This window comes from Toxotes jaculatrix, chromosome 14 (genome assembly GCF_017976425.1).
Source record: "Toxotes jaculatrix isolate fToxJac2 chromosome 14, fToxJac2.pri, whole genome shotgun sequence".
NCBI classification, from domain to species: Eukaryota; Metazoa; Chordata; class Actinopteri; family Toxotidae; genus Toxotes; species Toxotes jaculatrix.
This window is the reverse complement of record NC_054407.1, coordinates 20,830,134-20,848,708: the sequence shown is the minus strand read 5'-3', so window position 1 is coordinate 20,848,708 and position 18,575 is coordinate 20,830,134. Positions and strand designations below refer to the sequence as shown.

At 41.2% G+C, this 18,575-nt stretch overlaps 1 protein-coding gene across 1 annotated transcript; it reads left to right on the top strand.

The window, feature by feature from the left end:
* The first annotated feature begins 4,440 nt into the window (after window positions 1-4,440).
* gipc2 (GIPC PDZ domain containing family, member 2) lies at window positions 4,441-18,562 on the top strand. The gene is made up of 6 exons (XM_041055235.1): window positions 4,441-5,039; window positions 14,725-14,910; window positions 16,131-16,311; window positions 16,430-16,542; window positions 16,657-16,738; window positions 17,131-18,562. Exons 1-6 carry the CDS (start codon window positions 4,761-4,763, stop codon window positions 17,280-17,282), a joined length of 993 nt encoding a protein of 330 aa, XP_040911169.1. The 5' UTR covers window positions 4,441-4,760; the 3' UTR covers window positions 17,283-18,562.
* Window positions 18,563-18,575: the final 13 nt, after the last annotated feature.

Genomic DNA, 18,575 nt, shown 5'->3' with positions numbered 1-18,575 from the left:
TAACAGGAATATTTTACTACTTTGTTGTGCCTTTGTATACAGTATATAGCACATTAGTGCTTTAGAAATGTTCATCGTGTTCCTGAACGCAGCACCCCTTTCAGCCAGCACAGGCGGCGACAGCAGAGGCTACACCTTTCTGCTGTTGGTTATGACTCATGTACACTTTCCCTCAGTGGCGGTTTTTGGCACGGGCGAATCGGACAGCCGCGCGGGGCGGCATCACATGGGGGCGGCACAACCACGCGAAAAAAAATCATCTGCGCCACTAAGCTGTTTACTATTATCTATCATATTACTGTGTGGGGAATTGGCAAATTGGCGCCGTCCTCATCTCCCGGCATGCACCACCAGCATATGCATGTAGAAACGGCACCCTGACTGAAGGTGGTTGCTAGTTTGGAAGAGTGTGGGAGTCCTCCCTAATGATGGTCCTCTAACGCGCGAAGCTCAGACACATGCGCGGTAGCTCATGAGGCAGTTGTGTTGAGCCACGGTGCCGAGGTGTGGTTTGGTTCGGACGTCATACAAATCACCTGATTGGTTCGTTTTGTCATGTGCATCACGTGGTGGGATCGAGTGTGTTCAGAGATAGAATAGCTCTGTATAGTGGCGGTCGTTTGAATTTTTCGTTGCAGAGTAGGTCGGTTTGTTGCGTTTGTTAGGTGTTTTGCGGATTAGTAATGTTGATAGTGTATTTTTGGAGAATCAGTGTATATAGAGCAATAGATATATAATTTATAAATTAGAAAGATATAAAGAGTTATACAGATAGGTATATAGATATATAATCCTAAATAACATTAGATGTAGATAAGACATATAAATTCACACACACAGATACACACACACCAGCCTCATCTGTGCTGTCTGAACAGGTTTTTTTCAAGGCTGGGGAAATAGTTTGTCCAAAAACTGTAGGAAAACTGTTATTTCTCTATAAAAAACTCATAAACAGTTACACAAGCACACCCACTGCTCTGTTCTTCAAGCACACCCTCTTTACCCACGTACACATAAACCTCTTTACCAACAAAGCCCAAAACATACCGTGGTATAATCTGTATTTTCACCAGTACCATGTGAAAATGACATCACTCTGTATTTGTAGAGCACATCTCATGAATGGACCAGCACCATTTCAATGTTTCACAACACAAAATATAAGTGAAGATTATGTAGGGTTACAATCAGCCAAGCAAAATAACAAACATGGTCTTCTATTATTCATTATTCTTCTATTATTATTATTATTATTATCCGCTTGAAACCACATTATCATCTGGCGCAGTCAAACAGAAAAGTACAATTTATCTAGCTCCATGACAGTCAGACTCCCCGTCTCCCAGCATATGCATGTATAAACGGCACCCTAAATCAGGGTGGTTGTTGTTTTTATGGTGTGGGAGCCGTCCCCATCTCCCAGCATGCCCCAGCTAGTGATGGTTAATCAGTGCTCGAGTGCGACATCTAGTGGTCAATAAAATGAAGTGCAATGAAGGTGTGTCATTTATTGGTTCATGGATTGTTTGGGATTTGATTTTTATTTTGCTTGGCTGATTGTAACCCTACATAATCTTCACTTATATTTTGTGTTGTGAAACATTGAAATGGTGCTTGTCCATTCATGAGATGTGCTCTACAAATACAGAGTGATGTCATTTTCACATGGTACTGGTGAAAATACAGATTATACCATGGAATGTTTTGGGCTTCGTTGGTAAAGAGGTTTATGTGTATGTGGGTAAAGAGGGTGTGCTTGAAGAACAGGGCAGTGGGTGTACTTGTGTAACTGTTTATGAGCTTTATATATATATGTGTTTATATATATTTTTGTATGTAATGAATCTATATGTCTTTTCTATATCTACCGTTATTTAGGACAATATATCTATATACCTGCAAAGAAAAATTCAAATGACCGCCACTATATAGAGCTATCCTATCCCTGAACACACTCGATCCCACCACGTGATTCACATGACAAACCGAACCAATCAGGTGATTCGTATGACGTTCGAAGCACTCACCTGCTTCGAACGTCACTCAAGTCCTTCAAACGTCAGTACTCACGTGACCAAGCCACACCTCGGCACATTGGTTCGATACAACTGCTTCATGAGATATGGCGCATGTGTCGGAGCCTCGGGTGTCAGAGGACCATAACTAACCGTGGGCATTATTGTACAGAGCGGCACCGTGGCCCAGGGACATGGTGGCCTATTGGACATTATTGTACCTGGTGGCTTCGGGCTGGCCATCAGGAGGTTCGGGAGGTTTCCCGAACGGCCGGTCCGTTTTTTTACCCCATAAAATGCAGCATCAGTGTACCGCAGCAGCCTGTCCTCGCAGCCGCAGGTGGCACAGAGTGCAAAGTAACGTTAGACTGGGATGATTCCGCACCTCTGGACTGGGTCAAACTAATATTTTGCATATTAAGGGGTATACGAGCGGCCCCTCCTAATTTGAGCTGATCCCTGTTTCTACTGAAATGTGATTGGATAGTTTTAATTTTGAATTTCATTCATATTATAAATACAGGCCTATAATTCCTGCACGGTTTTGTTTTTCTGATAATCCTGCTCTCAGGATCTCACTTACTCTGCCAGTCACTGTGGCTCAAGCAGAGAGGAGCTTTTCAAAGCTAAAGTTGATCAAGTCGTACCTGAGGTCAACCATGTGTCAGGAATTGCCCACTGGCCTTGCTGTCAACAGTATCAATCACTCAATAGGGAAGCAGGTTTCATATGATGACATTATTGATGATTTTGCATCAAGGAAGGTCAGAAAGGTCAGGTTTTAGTTTTTAATTTGTTAGTTTTTGTGAATAGTGTTACAATTAGATTTCCTTTAGTGTGTTTTCATTTGTGTGATGAAGGATTTGTGCTATTCAGAATATTTATTCTCTATTTTATTTATATATGGATGTGGAGAGGGGTGGTGATAATGATAACAGCCAGTGAAGGAGCTTAGCTGATTTTTTTTAGAGCAAACACCACTGACAGTTACACTAGCCATTTGGCTAGACAAGCACATAATGTTAAATTGGTAACATGATGGCTGATGGCCAGGTTTTATTTGTGAGAACAGGGAGGATACTTTGGTTTATTACTGACAAGGGACTCTGTGCTGCTGGAGTTAACTAATTGCTACCTCCAACAACGATGTATTTATGCACGTGCTAACTTCGGCTTCGGCTTCCTTATCTTATCTTATTTTCACTTTACTTAATTGTTTAAATTTCACAGTGTTTATATATTTCTGCTCTAATGTTTATTTTTATTTTTCTCTAATGTTATATTTATTTCTCTACTCTAATGTTTATATTTTATTGCCCTTATGTTTAGATTTCATTGCCCTTATGTTTAGATTTCATTGCCCTTATGTTTAGATTTCATTGCCCTTATGTTTAGATTTCATTGCCCTTATGTTTAGATTTCATTGCCCTTATGCTTAGATTTCATTCTTGTTCACGTCTTGCTCTTGATGGCTTAAACTGGGACCTGAGTACTAATTTCGTACCATAACATGTAAATGTCCTGGTATGACAATAAAGTTCCTTGATCCTTGATCCTTGATCCTTGACTTACTTCCTTCTTTAGAAACCTCCAAATGTCTCATTTTAACCATAACAAATGTCTGTCAGTACCGTCACTACCCTATCTGTGCAGCCTATCAGTGAAAGGTAATAGTGAAAAACGTGGAATGGGTTTTTATTAACACGGGCATCTTCTCGGCGATTAGACAGAATGTATCTGACTCGCTGAAGCAGCGCATCGTCTTGATTTCCTGTTCAAGGGAGCAGCAAAACATGGACTGGATTTTCGTCAATATCGGCTTTCTCTCAGTGAAAAAGCGGATTGGAGTGGCGCTCTCTCGATCGCTTGGAATTTACACCTAATTGATAGAAACAACCAGAGTGTTTTGTTCACACTGGAGATGAATAAGAGGCTGCAGATGCACACCAACACTCCTCTGATATAATACAAAATACTACAGCACACTCTGCAAAATATTATAGGAAACCATCAGAGAAAGCCTAAGATGCAGGTTATGCTTTCTTAAAGCAGAGCTATTCTACTGTCCTGATTTAAATCACTTCATTAATTTATTTATATATATATATAATAGCTGTTATGTAATGGGAAAAAAAACAAACAAACTGGATTGTATTTGGTTGGAAGATACTCAACCAGTGAACCTGGAAATCCTTTTTGTGTGGGTATAACCTCAGGCTACTTTGACCTATTTTCTTTTGCTGCATGTGCTTTAAAATAATAATAATAATAATTGAAAAAAAATCAGAATAATTGTTTTTGCAGTGCCGGTCCACCCCTCCTGTGGCGGTGTACAGGTGCACCGGGACTGACCTTCCTGCCCCGGTGGAGCCCCGGTTTGTCCCACTGCGCCTGCGTCCCGCGACACGCCGAGAGACAAACAGAGTAGCTATTGTTAGCTGAGGACCAACCAGCGGGTTGTGTCAAGAGTTTATCCCACAGTCACCGCGTACCTGTTGAGCATTTACACCGTCGAGTCACTGTCGAGGAACAAAAAAAAAACGAACCTCAGTCCCGAGGAAGGCGAGGAAAGGAAAGTATTCCGCGGAAGGAAGGAGGAAAGTTGAGGAAAGAAGGAAGTAAATAAGGACAACACGAACGTTGGGCTCGGGACTCAACAGGTACTTCAATGTTATAGCAGCGGCTCCGACTTTTTGTTTTTGTTTTCGCACGGAGAAAAAAACAAACAAAAACAACAACAAAATGCCGCTTGGACCGTGGAGGAAGAAAAACAAGTCGACTAAGGAGCATCTGGTGGACAACGAGGAGGTCAGCGGCGGACACGCAGGTGCCGGGAGCTTGGCTAAATCCGCCGTGAACGGTGCGGCGGGGCTCCCGCCTCCACCTGCCAGCCTGCGGCCCAAACTGGTCTTCCACACGCAGCTGGCGCACGGAAGCCCCACCGGCAGGATCGAGGGATTTACCAACGTCAAGGAGCTGTACGCCAAAATAGCAGAGGCGTTTAATATAAGCCCACCCGAGGTAAGGTCTCACCTGGTGTTAAAGGGGAGGGAAAAAAAGGTAATGTAAGCGATTTAGTGTTGCGTTCACGGGTTAAAGCTCCAGTTTACTCAAACTACGTGAAGTATTCTGACAGACTCGTTTGTAGGCTTTTACATTCAGCAGTGATCATGGCCGGATTAGCCTCGGGGGGCCCCCTTTTTGACGCCTCAAGCAGACCTACAGAGCTGTCTGTACGTTGTCAGCAGTTTCTCCAAATATACCATTTACCATTTAAAGCTCAAAGATGGTTTCATTTAAATAACTTTATTATAATAACATCTTTGTGTTTCAGAACTCTGTTTTTTCTTCTTTCTTCCCTCATTAATCATTTCACTTTACAAGAGGGCCTGAAAGGTGAACCACTGGACTAAACTCCCTGACTCCATGTAAAGTAGTTAAAACTAGTTTCACCTTAGTCAGCTCAGCTATCAGCTTTAACAATCTAGCATATTTTCATCACAAATGAGTATTACCTTTAGTATTTTTTAACTTTTTTCCTGATAACACTTCTGTACTTATATTAAGTTTTTGAATGCCTGACTCTTACTTACGGCGAAGTGTTTTCCCAGTGTAGTAGTATTACTCCCTTTACTTAAATGATAAAAATGATCGGCATGACAATGGTGGAAACTGTACATTTACTCTTCTAATGCTCTTAAGCACAGTTTTGAGGTGCCTGTACTTTACTGTGTTTTCCATTTTACAGCACTACAGTTCAGGTGGAGTAAATTTACTTTTGTCTCTGTTACATTTATTTGACAGCTACAGCTTCTAGTTTCTGTGGAGATTCAGATATTGCAAACAAAAACGCCTTTTACCGTCTACCCAGGATAGTGTAATATAGTTCAAACTGTCTTAATTCCAACAAACTGCAAACTTAAAATGTTGCTTGAATGTTAATAACAATCTGAATAACATATAATATAATAATGACAGGTACCATTTTTGTTGCAGAATGAGTATTTTTATTTTTAATACATTTTGAATAAATACTAAAGTTCTTTTACTTCCTGTACATTTTAAACACGAGACTTTTACTCATTGTGGAGTATTTGTACACTGTTGTTTTGTTTGTCTTCCACCACTGAAAGATGGATACCTGCAGTCAAGATTTGGGTAAACAGTGGCCTATTTTAAGACATTAATCCCATGTTGACCATTAAAGTCAACATTGATTTTCTAGCGTTCATAAAGGCCCGCCCCTGCCAACTCTCTGCCAGCCTGCACACCTTCAGTCCTTCCAGACTGACAAATTAATGCTGCCTCTGTTTGTAGATACAGTTTTCAGCATCAAATTCCACTGGGAAACAAGAGCAAAAGCTGTCTACGTGGACGTCCTGGAAACAAAAGCAGCGTCTGTGTCGTCCTCTGAGCTCAGACTGCTTAAGCTCTTCCTTTCAAAGGAGAGTGTGAGTGGCATGTTTGGTTTTTGTCAGCCTGAATTTGACTAGATAGGCCGGCGGGGCAGCCTGTTATCAGCCTGCTTTGCTTGCAGGAGCTGGAGACGTGAACTTCCTTCCCCACTTGAAGCTCTTGAAGATACAGTTGCTTCATTCAGCAAGTGTAATAATTACCTCCACCAGTGAGGCTGTGTTTTCACCCGTGTCTGTGCGTTCGTTTGTTTGTTTGTTGTTTTGTCAGCAGGATTACACAAAAAGCAGCAGAGCACTGTTTACACAATTGAAGACATCACATATATGTACATTTAATAAGTGGAGAACTGGCCACATCTTTCTGAATTGACAGGAGACATTATCCTTAATGAGACTCAAGCTTGGCTGTTTTTTTTTTGTCTGAGTGGAACACCAGCCATTTTTCTACAGGCGTTTGTTGCGTCATATCCATCATTAACATTCATAAAGATTTTCTCTCTCTGTCGGGACTTGTTCTAGTACAAAAACCACCTTACAGCATGTTTTTTTTCCTTACACCAAGCACCTCCCTACTGAGGAGCTTAATAGATTTGGGATACTAGATATTTAGTTGATCAACAAGTTTCATTGCAAGCTTGGATTCATACTTCCATCTCTGCAAACACTGCCCTGCTGAAGTGTCCTTGAGCAAGATGCTGATCCTCTGCCAGCTCTAGAAGTGTTGTTCTGTAGCTGATTTTGAGCCTCCATGTGAAGGGGTAGAAGAGGGAAATCTACAGCACAGGAATCAGTAAAGAATGTGATTAGTGTCTGTTTTGATAGTTGTCACAATGACAGAAAAGAAATTGTTTTTTTTGCTTGAGTAATGCCTCAGCTCTTGCCAAGCAGGTAGCAGAGGAAAAGAACAACCCAAATGTCAGCAGATCAAGTTGTCACACTAATGTCACATTGGCATCCTTTGATGCACAGTAGATTCAGAAAGTGTGTGTGTGTGTGTGTGTGTGTGTCACTGAGTACATTGGCCCATTCAGAGATGTGGCAGAAATAGTTATACACACACAAAGACATGTAGACAGAGTGTGGGAGTGTGATGTGATAATGATAAATGTTGGACTCCACACTTTGTACCGCAGGAAGTCCCTCACGTCCGGCTCAGGCACAGCCTAAAAATCTAACCAGATAACCCGTCCCAGCCACAGCCAGAGGCGTCCCAGAGGACCCAGGGGATCAGCTCTGCCCAGGGCCTCCTCCCTCCATAAACACCACTAAACCTCACTGCTGTGTCCATGTTGACTGGATATGACTGGTGTGAGACAGGATAAAAAATGTCAGTGCCGTCTCCCAACAAATGTTACATGAGAAATACAGTCTCAGTGTAGGAAATTAAAGATTTATCTCAGGAATGACCTGATCAACAAATAAGTAACCAACACTTAAGAATCTGACCAAGCAGTTTTTGAGATTTGGCACATTTTGGTTGGTACTCAAAAAGTGCTGAGCTTTGATAGCAAGCCCAGCCTGTGAGTGGAATTTTTTACTGCTATGTTCAGGCCAAAAGTAGGAGTTTCCATAGAGTTTAATTTGTTGACAGGTACGATGCAGCCATCCTTTGTTAAAGGCACTGGCTGCACCCATTTCTGTGTGTGATGGTTTTCTTGTCCAAGAAAGAAGAAAAATAAGAAAATGGTCAGACTTTTTTTTTTTTATAAACTCGCTGCCTCAATAGAGTTTTTCATTACTGACTTGTCAAAAACAGTCTGCATTCAAAATGTGCTGAAAAGACAAATATCCCACTGAGCATCAGACATTTTTGAATGTGCCATCTGCTTTAGCTGTCATGTTGTCTTGGATCTCTTTGGATAAGTAAAACCCAGTTATAGACTAAACTGTAAATATATTTTTAGCATATAAATACAATTCACAAACAGCTGTAACTAAAATATTTTTTTTAAATGCGCGTTAGAGAACTTGCTTTCCACGTTTCTGTAAATGAAACCCGAGGATGAAATAGTGGCACAGGGAGCTGCACAGAAACCGGGAGTGTGGTTGTTTGTAAACCGGTGGCTCCGTGGCGCTTACATGAGCTCTTGGCTGAGCCTGATAAAAAATTATGTAATGAATAATGGCGTTGTCTTCCTCGCACTCATTTCGTCTAATAGGTTACACATTTCATTCCAAACACACATCACATTGCATCAAAGCGTGTCTAGATTGACTGTGGGCGTCTATTGTTGTGCCTTAATTAGACGGTAGACCTGATGTTACAGTGAAGCCCTGAGTCACTTTATTTAGGAAGCAGAACTGATGGAAAGGAATTTGTCTGAGTGAAATAAATGGAATCTGTAAACATAATTACAGCAAATACACTACAAGTAAAGGGACTGAAGACTTTACAGAGCATACTGTCCAATATATGGGCATATATTATTATAAACTCAGTCCAGTCTCTGTTATCTCAGCCAGTAAGAAGTCCATGTGATGTTAGAGTCTTTCAATGAACCATGGGATGTTTTACGTGCTCTCTCTGCTCAGGTTAAAGTCTGGTTATTGTCCCCACAGCTGTAGAGTTTTAGGTGTGGCTCCGTGACTTTGCTTCTTGTTCACCTGTTGCAGTCAGCCTGCTCCCTGCTCACAGAAAGCTCACACCCATTTGCCTATAGTTTGAATATCTGGGCTGCGGTTGTGTGACAGAACCACACGTCTTGTTTTTCTTTTGCAGGTCCCAGGTGGTTGTACTTCCATGTTTGAAGCCAGACATTTCTTAATCAGGGAGGATTAGGTGAAACAATCTTATTTGATGGAGCTTTAGTCTGCAGTTTGTATTAGCTGAGCTCCTGCACTCACTTCCTAGATGGTGTTAAAACCAAGCAAGGGTCAGGTTAACTACAGTGAAGGCTACCCAGCTGTAAACTGTCACATACTAAACAGTTTGTTTTGATTCTTGGAGCTTCTTGCATCTGTTAGGACATGAGCTTGTTAGACTTCTTATCAGAGTTGGCTGTAAATCCATTTTATACTCAGCTCAGTGTGGTAAACATTGTGGTCAGAGGAGCTTCCTCAGGGCTTTTGTGGAGCAGTATGACTGAAATCAACAGCACAGTTATTCTATTATTCTATACTATTCTCGATTATAACGACCAGATGTTTTAATTCAACTAAATACTTATTACTGAGGTTGTGGTTAGTAGTGATGTTGTACTGGGCTGCATTATACTGAAAATATAATAGATGTAAAGATGTAAATAAAATAAATAAATAAGAAGAAATGCCTCTGAAGTTAATGCAGTCCACTTCAACATCACTGCAAACTACAATCTCAAAAAAAAAAAAATTAAATTAAGAATTAGAAAATTAGAGTTTGTGGCTGACGTGTTGGATTAGATTTCAGTAGATGTTCTGTACATAACAAAAATAATGGCCACTGAGTGTTTATCACAATATAGCAAACAAATGTAAAATTGCATAATAGTGAAATTGATGTTCAGTTCAATTAAATGTGTTTTACTGTGTAGTATTACATTCGATAAAACTCTTCACACATGATAAACAAGAACTTGAGTCACTCATTTTGTTTATCATTAAAATATGTTGAGAATCTTTAATTAAGAGCAGCTGTAGTCACATCTCATATAGAGACAGTCCTCGACCTGAGACAAAGACATGTACTGGCTCCTCAGTGACTTACTGCTTTGTTTTGTTTCGTTTAGTGCTGCAACAAATGATTATTTTCATTAGCCATGAATCTCTCGGTTATTTCCTCACTTAATCAGTTATTTGTTTAGTCTATAAAATGTGCAGAACTAGTAAAAAAAAAAATCCCATCACAAGTTCCCAGAGCCCAAACTGAGATGTTTGTATTCCTTTTTTTATCCAAAGCCCCCAAGAGAATTGTTTTTTTTTTCATCAGTTTTCCAACAGAAAAGCACCAAATCAGCACACATGAGAAACTGGAACCAGAGAATGTTTGACTTTTTTTTTTTTTCACGATAAATGACCTCAACAGTGGTTCCATTATGAAAATGGTTACTGGGGTGGGTTTTGCCTATAACATGACTTAAAAAACTAGATTTATTTTATTATATCGATTAGAAAAGCGGTGGTTTACCCAGTATTTTCATTTTTTATAAATATATATATTATTCCTACTTGACAGAAAAAGTTTTGGGCTGAAAATGAATTTTCCACTTCCTGTTTCTTCATCATAATCTTAATGATTTTTTTTCTCTGTAGAGCCCATTGTTTTCTTGTGTGTTAAATAGGCCCAGTTGTATTGTATCAGCGCTTAATAACACGTTTTGAAACTGTCCTGCTGCATGATTTCAGTGAACATGTGGTTACTGGTAATTGCGCTTCATTACGCATTTAACAAGCAAATGAGTATGAACTCTCCCTGTGTGCCTGTGTGCCCCCCCCCCCCCCCCCCCAAAGAAACAAATGTGATGCTAATGAGGAGTGTGTGAAGCTGCAGAAAGAAACCCCAGGTGTGTGTGTATGTGTATGTGTGTGTATGTTCACCACTGACTGGGCTGGATCTGGTTTTATAGTGATTTAAGTGGTTGTTTACCGGCAGTGATGTAGAGGAAAGCGTTGTCATGGCACCACAGCCTACTGAGCAACGACAGCGGGTTTTCAGAAGTGATTTCAGGTTCACGTCGGTCTCTCTGAGGATCAATGGGTGAAGACAAAACAACTGTGGATAGAAAGGGAAAACAAATATTTATCATGTGTCTGGGATGGGTGTGGTGGTGTATCAGAGCAGAGATTGACCTCTGACTCCCCTGATAGCAGTAAATAACCTTTCATGGGGCTGTGAGCAGCTGCTTTTTGTCTCTGAAGCAGCAGAGCAACACACATATTCAGCAATCTGTAGTTTAACTCTCATAGCTTTCATTTTTTTCTTGGTGTATCCAGGAGGCAGTTTCATAAAGCAAGTGTTGTTTTCAGTCTAAAGTATGTGCGCAGTATTCCAGTATATTCCATCATATGTGCTTTTCTAACTTGGCTTTATGAAACTGATTATTCTTGGTTTGGTTTGTTAGGCTTGTTTAAGACCGGCTTTTCACAGTAAGCCCTGCTTTTCTAGGACCCACCTTCACAAAACGGTCACTCTGAAGAATCTCACATCCGCAGTTAGGTAAATGATTACACTGGCTTAAATGCTGATGAGTGTGATTTCCTGTCTAAAACTCTGCCACACCACAATACACACAGCTTACATCAGCATGCCCTGTTAACTACTAAAACACCCAATGTAGAATTAACAGTAGATGAATAGCGAGTGTCTCCCTATTGTAAGCTGTGATATTCTCAGTTTAATCTTCCTAACCCTCTTTTCTGCCATTAAAAGACGTGTTGAAGAGGCTGTAAAGGGACAGCGGTTCAGTTGCCAAAGAAACAGGTTTCCCAAGCGTTTAGTCAACACTGTTTCTATACAGAGTACATTTCAGAGGGAGATCTAATTGAAGGTGGTATTTATTTAGCTTTACCTTTCTTCAAACACAGGCAGGAGAAGGGATCTCTAATTTAACTGTAGGAAATACATGTAGGTGGAGATAAGTAGAGATTAACTCCCTGTACTAATATAATATTGTACAATGATTATTTTTTAGAGCCGCTAAACTATCTTCACCTTCCTGAAGGGAACTAAACTGTAATTGCAATTGCACAGTTATGTTGTGGTTTGCAGTGGTACAGTGAGAAGGCACTAATTAAAAGTAATACACTGATTTTCTTTCTGGGTGATGAGCAGTGCTGCAACTAACGAACATTTTTGTAATTATCTATTAATCTGTTAATCAGTTTTTTGATTAATAGATTAATCACAAAAAAAATTCTCTTCACAGTTATCTAGAACTGAATCTCATGTCTTCAGACGTCTGTTCTGAAGACTAACAGTCCAAAACCACAAGATCATGTCTACATGATCTCATGCGTTGCCTTGGGTTACCAGACTAGAAGAATAGAACAAAGAAAAGCAGCAGATGAAGAAGTGTTTCTGCTCTAGTATGGTGGAGTTGTTAGTAAACCGCTGCTTATTTACACATCCCGCAGATACAGAGCAACATTATCATTCATTCTGAGTCATATTCTTAGCCACCTGCCAAATGGAAGTCTAATATTCACTCTCTTCTAGCTCTGTTTTTGGTCTCTACCAACTCCTGAGGGAAATAGCTGACTCATTGTCAGTTCAGTGCTCCGCTGTGTTCTCCGGCTAGTTGCTAACTGTGCCTCTCTGCTGCTTGGTAGTGTACGGAAGGATTTTAGAGCTTTTCACTAAAAACACTTCTGTGCTTTGATTATTTACCGTGAAGCGAACGTTTGATGTGATAAATCAAATGGTCGCCTGGTGAGCAGAGTCAGACAGATCCTTATGAATCTCATCTCACGGTCACTGAAGTACAGTTTAGACAGTTCCCTCCCTCATTGAATTTCTGACCTTTGCGGCGTGATGTGTGTTGGCGCCGCCACTCATTTTCCCAAGCTTTAAAAGACTGATATTAGTATCAGTATCTGTATTTCAGGAAAAACAGGACAACTCCAGTATAACATCCTTTAGGAACCTCAGCTTTTATACATATTTTCACATCAATATCTTATCTATCTGTTTGGTTTGGTTTGTTCACTCTCGTCTCATTTATTGTTTATTCCTCTCTTGAAAGCAGTGACCCATGAACAGCTCTGTCATGGGTGATGCTGAACAGATTGCACTGCCTCTCCTTTCACTTGCCCTTTTCCGTGTGGTTATCAGGGTTTTGGTCAGCGTGGTGCAGGCCGTGGGAGGTGTGCTATCTGTTCTTGTGAGTCAGGTCGTCAGAGAAGAGGCAGTCGCAGCAGTGTGTGACGCCGCTCGCCGCATCCTAGCTACACCCGGCGGTGTGAACATGCTGTGGCTGTCAGCTCAGCAGGAAGAGAGGAGTGCTGAGAGCTGCGTGCGTTGCAGAGAAGCAGCTTAATGCAGTCGGCAGCCTTGGTAACCGGGTGTAGGCGTCCGCTGCTGTTCCTCCCACTCACTCCTGGGTAATGCCCTGGCCTGGGGAGGAGGGAGAGGCAAGGGAGGGTCTGTTATGGAAAAAGAAAGGAAGAGAGCCATCAATTCATCTACAGTGCACCCCTCCCTTGCCTCAGTGATTGCCTCTTCTGTCCTCCATTCTCTTTCACTTTCTCTCCTTGCCTTATCCTCTAGCGGCCTCCTCTCCATTATAATCCCATTCTTTAATAGTCTGGTAACCCAAGGCAACGCATGAGGCCATGTTAGCTAATGTGTGTTTGTGTGTGTGAGCGTGTGTGTGTGAACAGAGCCCGTTGTTACACAGAAAAAAAGGGCCAAACAAGGCTGGCCTCGCTGCCAGAGCCTGATTGGTGCACAAAGGTCATCCTCCTGATGAACGAATCAATCCCTTTCTACCGTGCAACCCAGAAGTCAGCTGCTAAATCCTGGCTCGATATTTCCGGTATTTCTCAAAGCCCTTCTAGGAAGCTGATCCCACAATAGAACTCGAATGCATGACTTATATATGTGCATATCTGATTATGTTTATTTGAGTCCCATAATTAATAAATAGCAAATAATTAAAGTAGAATTTCTTGATAGTTTTCTTGCCCTGTGAGGTGAGTTAGAGCAGAATAAATGATTTACAGTCTCCTCCTCATCTTGGGTTTCACTGTCCCGTGCTGTTAAATCTGGCCACTTGTGTATCGTGTTCACGGTGATCGCATTTCCGTCTCTATGTCCTGCCAGGATGTGGCAGCCACAAGGTGTGAAGCCAGATTTCTACATTTCTGGCAGAGGAGGAAGGGTCATTTTCCCTGTTGGCTTCATCACAGGTCGGTCCTGCCTCAAGGACTGAAAACACAGCTCTGTTTAATGCACAGACATAGACTGATGACACCCTGGGGTGGAGGAGGACAGGCTAAGTGCATAACTTAGCCTGCTGCAATAAAGACAGAGCCCCTTGATGATTCCTGTATTTAGCATACTGACGCAGCGCTCTGTCATCTACACTTTTATTTTTGAATCCGGCTCAGTTTTCACACTGTGACTAAAAACAGAGATTCTTTTTTTTGATTGTATATAAAAGATGCAGACAATTCTGGGTCCTTCACAGTTTTAGAGCCTAAAATACAAATGACTTATTTTACATTTTCAGTGCCTATTAGAGAACTTTTATGTAGTAACATGAGTTTTTTTTAACCATTTCTTTAGCTGAACTCATCAAATGTGTGTATTGTTTTCTCCAGGTTTGTCTTCTTTGTTAATGTACCTCATATACCTGCCGCATGTCTTCGTACAGATCCTGTTCTGCACCCTGAACACCCACAAGATTGACATGGACAAGCTGCTGGGGGGCCAGATCGGCCTGGAGGATTTTATCTTCGCCCACATTAAAGGGATCAAGAAGGAGGTGGAAATTTATAAATCTGAAGATGCTCTCGGCCTCACCATCACCGACAATGGAGCGGGCTACGCTTTCATAAAGGTGAGGGTAGAAGGAACATCACACCCTGGATGTGTTTGTTTTTCTTCCAGCTTTACTCCTTTATAACACCAATCATACAAGTACTGAGTAAAATGCAGATATAATCAGATGAAAGTTTTGTGCCTCAGAGGAACCGTCTGATCATATCTGATTCAACATGCTCTTAATTACCCGATCATGCATCTGCAAAACAGCAGTTGGTAAATAGACATTTTGCACCACATTTGCTTGCTTGCATGGCAGCCATATTTCATTTCACACGCTTGCTTTCGTAGTGGAAATCAAAATTCAGCTTGTATGTTGCTGGTCTAAGTTGCTTATCTGGTCTCAGTGATGTCGCTGCACCAGAACAAACTGCTCACATGTGCCATCATGTGACTCTGAAGCTGCACTGCATCCTGATAACCTGTGTTTATGACACAGGAGAGCCATGGGTCAATACTGTGATGCTGCATCTTTTAAGATTATATCAAATAAGTCAGATAAACTGGTCAATGTTCAGTTTAATCATTCAAATTTAACTTTTGATGTCTGGAATATTAAACTACTAAATCTCTTCCCACATCTTAATTTAAACTTTAACAACTTGTAGACTCTGAAGAACAGGAAATGTCCAGTCTAATGCAACTTTTCTGTCCTATCTATCTGACTGTTCTACTCCTTCTGTTGCAGCAAAATGTTGACCAGAGAGTTTTATAGAGCTAAATGGCGGTTGGGACAGGAAGCATTTACCAGGTTTGCCTGTAGCTCAAGCTGAAAAAAAAAAAGAAATTACATTGAAATTAATTGAAATGAATTATCGTTTAGATAAAAAGTGCAGAAGCTCCCTAAGCCGATGGAGCAGATAAATTTGCATCACAACTGTTTGTTTCCTTTTTTTAAAGCTTTTGAAGTTCCCATACAGAAATAAGCAGTGTTACTCAACTTTCCATGCAGACTTTTTTAATAATATATTATTTTGTGTGCTGCTGAGTCAAGTGGTTTCACATCAGTGGGCTCACAAACAAGAAAAAAAGATTATATTGGACTAATACAACCACACACACACACACACTTTGTTTGCACTCTCTTGTTTTGATCTTCATGTTTTTTCTTGTGTTGCCTGGTGAAGCCCTCAAACAAACATCTTTTCATGTGGCACTTAAACTTCTGCTGTCTTTTAATTATATTTCTCGTCCTCATTTTCCCTCCTCCCCTCCCCTCCTCTGTCCTCACGGCAGCGTATCAAAGAGGGAAGCGTTGTGGACGGGGTGAAAGTGATCTGTGTGGGCGACCACATAGAGTGCATCAACGGATGCAACATCGTCGGGACGCGGCATTATGAGGTCGCCCGCATGCTTAAAGAGCTGCCCAGAGACAAATCCTTTACCCTCAAACTGGTCGAGCCGATGAAGGCCTTCGGTGAGTAAGAACCAAGACACAGAAAAGGTGCATGTGATATAACACTGTGGGTCACTGTGATGTTTATGATCAAAAATACTTCAACCCTCTGTTATGTTGTTTCTCTTCTGATTGACAGAAATGCTTGAGCCCAGGTCGAGAGGTGCCAAACCTGCCAGTGACAACAAGCTTGGCACGGGGAGGGGGACCCTGAGACTCCGCTCCAAGGGCCCAGCTACTGTGGAGGAGGAGGTAAGTCCCTCCAGGTGATCCTGCTAAGACCTGGGTGTGACGGCTCAAGTGTTGGTAGAAGACAGTTTATTTAACTTAATTCCAATTGAATCTGATTTGTTTTGTGTTTTCCAGCCAACAGAATTTGAGGAGAAGGCGGTGAAGAAAGTGGATGACCTCCTGGAGAGCTACATGGGCATCAGAGACACTGAGCTTGGTGAGACAAAAAAAATAATTATATTTATATTATCAGTTCCCAGTTTATTAGGTACACCCAGCTAAAACTAATGCAGTCCTGCCTCCATGAAGGCAGTGGCCATCGCAGTCTGTAGAAATATAGGCTTTAAACTTTAGTTTTTGACCCAGCAAAGGACTTTGGCTTTGAATGTCATAAAATGGGACATATTTTAGACATGTTAAGTAAACATACATACTTGATGTGTGGCCCAAACGTAAGAGAGGGATCAGGAATCTACATGTGGTTTGACCAGCAAGCTAACATTTCAGTCTTCTTGGTATTCACATGTAGGAAGGTGACTTTATGTTGCATCATAAATCTTCGGCTCCTCAGCTGTTACTGTAATGAAGTGTCTGCTCTTCCCTCTCCAGCTGCTACGATGGTTGAGGTCGGCCGCGACAAGAAGAACCCGGATGAATTCGCCATGGCGTTAGACGAGACCCTCGGAGACTTCGCTTTTCCGGACGAGTTTGTCTTTGATGTATGGGGGGCCATCGGAGACGCCAAGCAGGGAAGATTTTAAGTTTTCTCCTGCCTCCCAAACACACACACACACACAAACATACTCCCTCCTTCCCCAACTCACCTCTTAACTACCCTCGGAAGCCAACTGGACAAACTTCAACCAGCACAAACAGGGCTCGTCCCTCCTCTCATGCCAGATGTAGCTTTGCACTTGGATGGAGAGTCTTTAAGCATTGGCTTCAGTCAAGTGGGTCTACATAAGGAATTTCACACGTCAGGGTTTCGGAGTAATCTTGTAAAGATATCCATGAAATGTGGAATGCAGTTTCCAACACTGGACCTGCCTCCTGCATGCTGAAGAGCTCCAGGTGTTGTATAAACCTTTTGTACACCACCTTGGAGGCAGGATAGCTCTAAGCGCATCGTAAAAGCTCATGATGCTGTTCTTCTGTCAGAGCAGCTAACCTAGTCTACAGTGGTCTATTACACTGGTTATAAATGGTACGTGCACAACCTTAAATTTTGAATCACTCAGTTTTAATCACACTTTATAGCTGTGTAATTTTGAGTATACAGATGTATCACACAGCTTTTTATAGGCTTTTTTTTATATGTGAAAATGCTGCTGATTTTACAGCAGCAGCATTGTGTAATTATAGTGATCGTAGCTATATTTTTCTCTCAAGCAACCTTTTTATTTCCCTCCCATCTTTTAAGATCCTTTAAATGACCTCATGGTTAAAAAAGAAAATGTCAGGGCTTTGACCACGCTTGCGTTGCTAATGTTCGTTTACTTTGTGATTTTCTTTAAACTTTTCTCTGTGCCCTTAAACATCTCATCGCTTGACCCTTGCGTCCATCTGTCACAGACAATACAGAGCAATACAAAGAGGGTTTTATGTTTAAATGCCTTTATCCGAGTTTGACGACACACATTCCACCAACATTCCTTATGTTTCTCGTGTAGTTATCGTCAGTTAGCGCTGTTAACATGTCATGAAATGAGGCATATTAAGAGAAGCACGCTTTTTTTTTCTTTGCTGTAATTTATTTTACCATGAAAAATCATATGCTGTAAGACATTTTGTACACTGAGACATGACTCAGCATTTTGGAGGCTGTGTCTGGAATGGGATCAATTGCAATCCAGTGTCTTAAATAAATGCACTCGCATTAATGTAACTGCACTATTTAAATCACTGTCAAACTGAATTTAAATAGTGACTTGATTAGTGTCATCTACTGATGTTAACTGTTCACGGCAGTTTCATATTGTTTGACAAACCATAAGGGATCACTATTGTTGGATAGACAATAAAATTTGAAATACTGTTATATTACTCCTGTGTCG

Bases quoted from the DNA above. Each gene is read 5' to 3' on its own strand.
- gipc2 (XM_041055235.1), top strand. From the start codon at position 4,761: ATGCCGCTTGGACCGTGGAGGAAGAAAAACAAGTCGACTAAGGAGCAT. The intron at 14,911-16,130 runs GTGAGGGTAGAA...TCCTCACGGCAG, and splicing joins CGGGCTACGCTTTCATAAAG to CGTATCAAAGAGGGAAGCGT. The intron at 16,543-16,656 runs GTAAGTCCCTCC...TGTGTTTTCCAG, and splicing joins CAGCTACTGTGGAGGAGGAG to CCAACAGAATTTGAGGAGAA.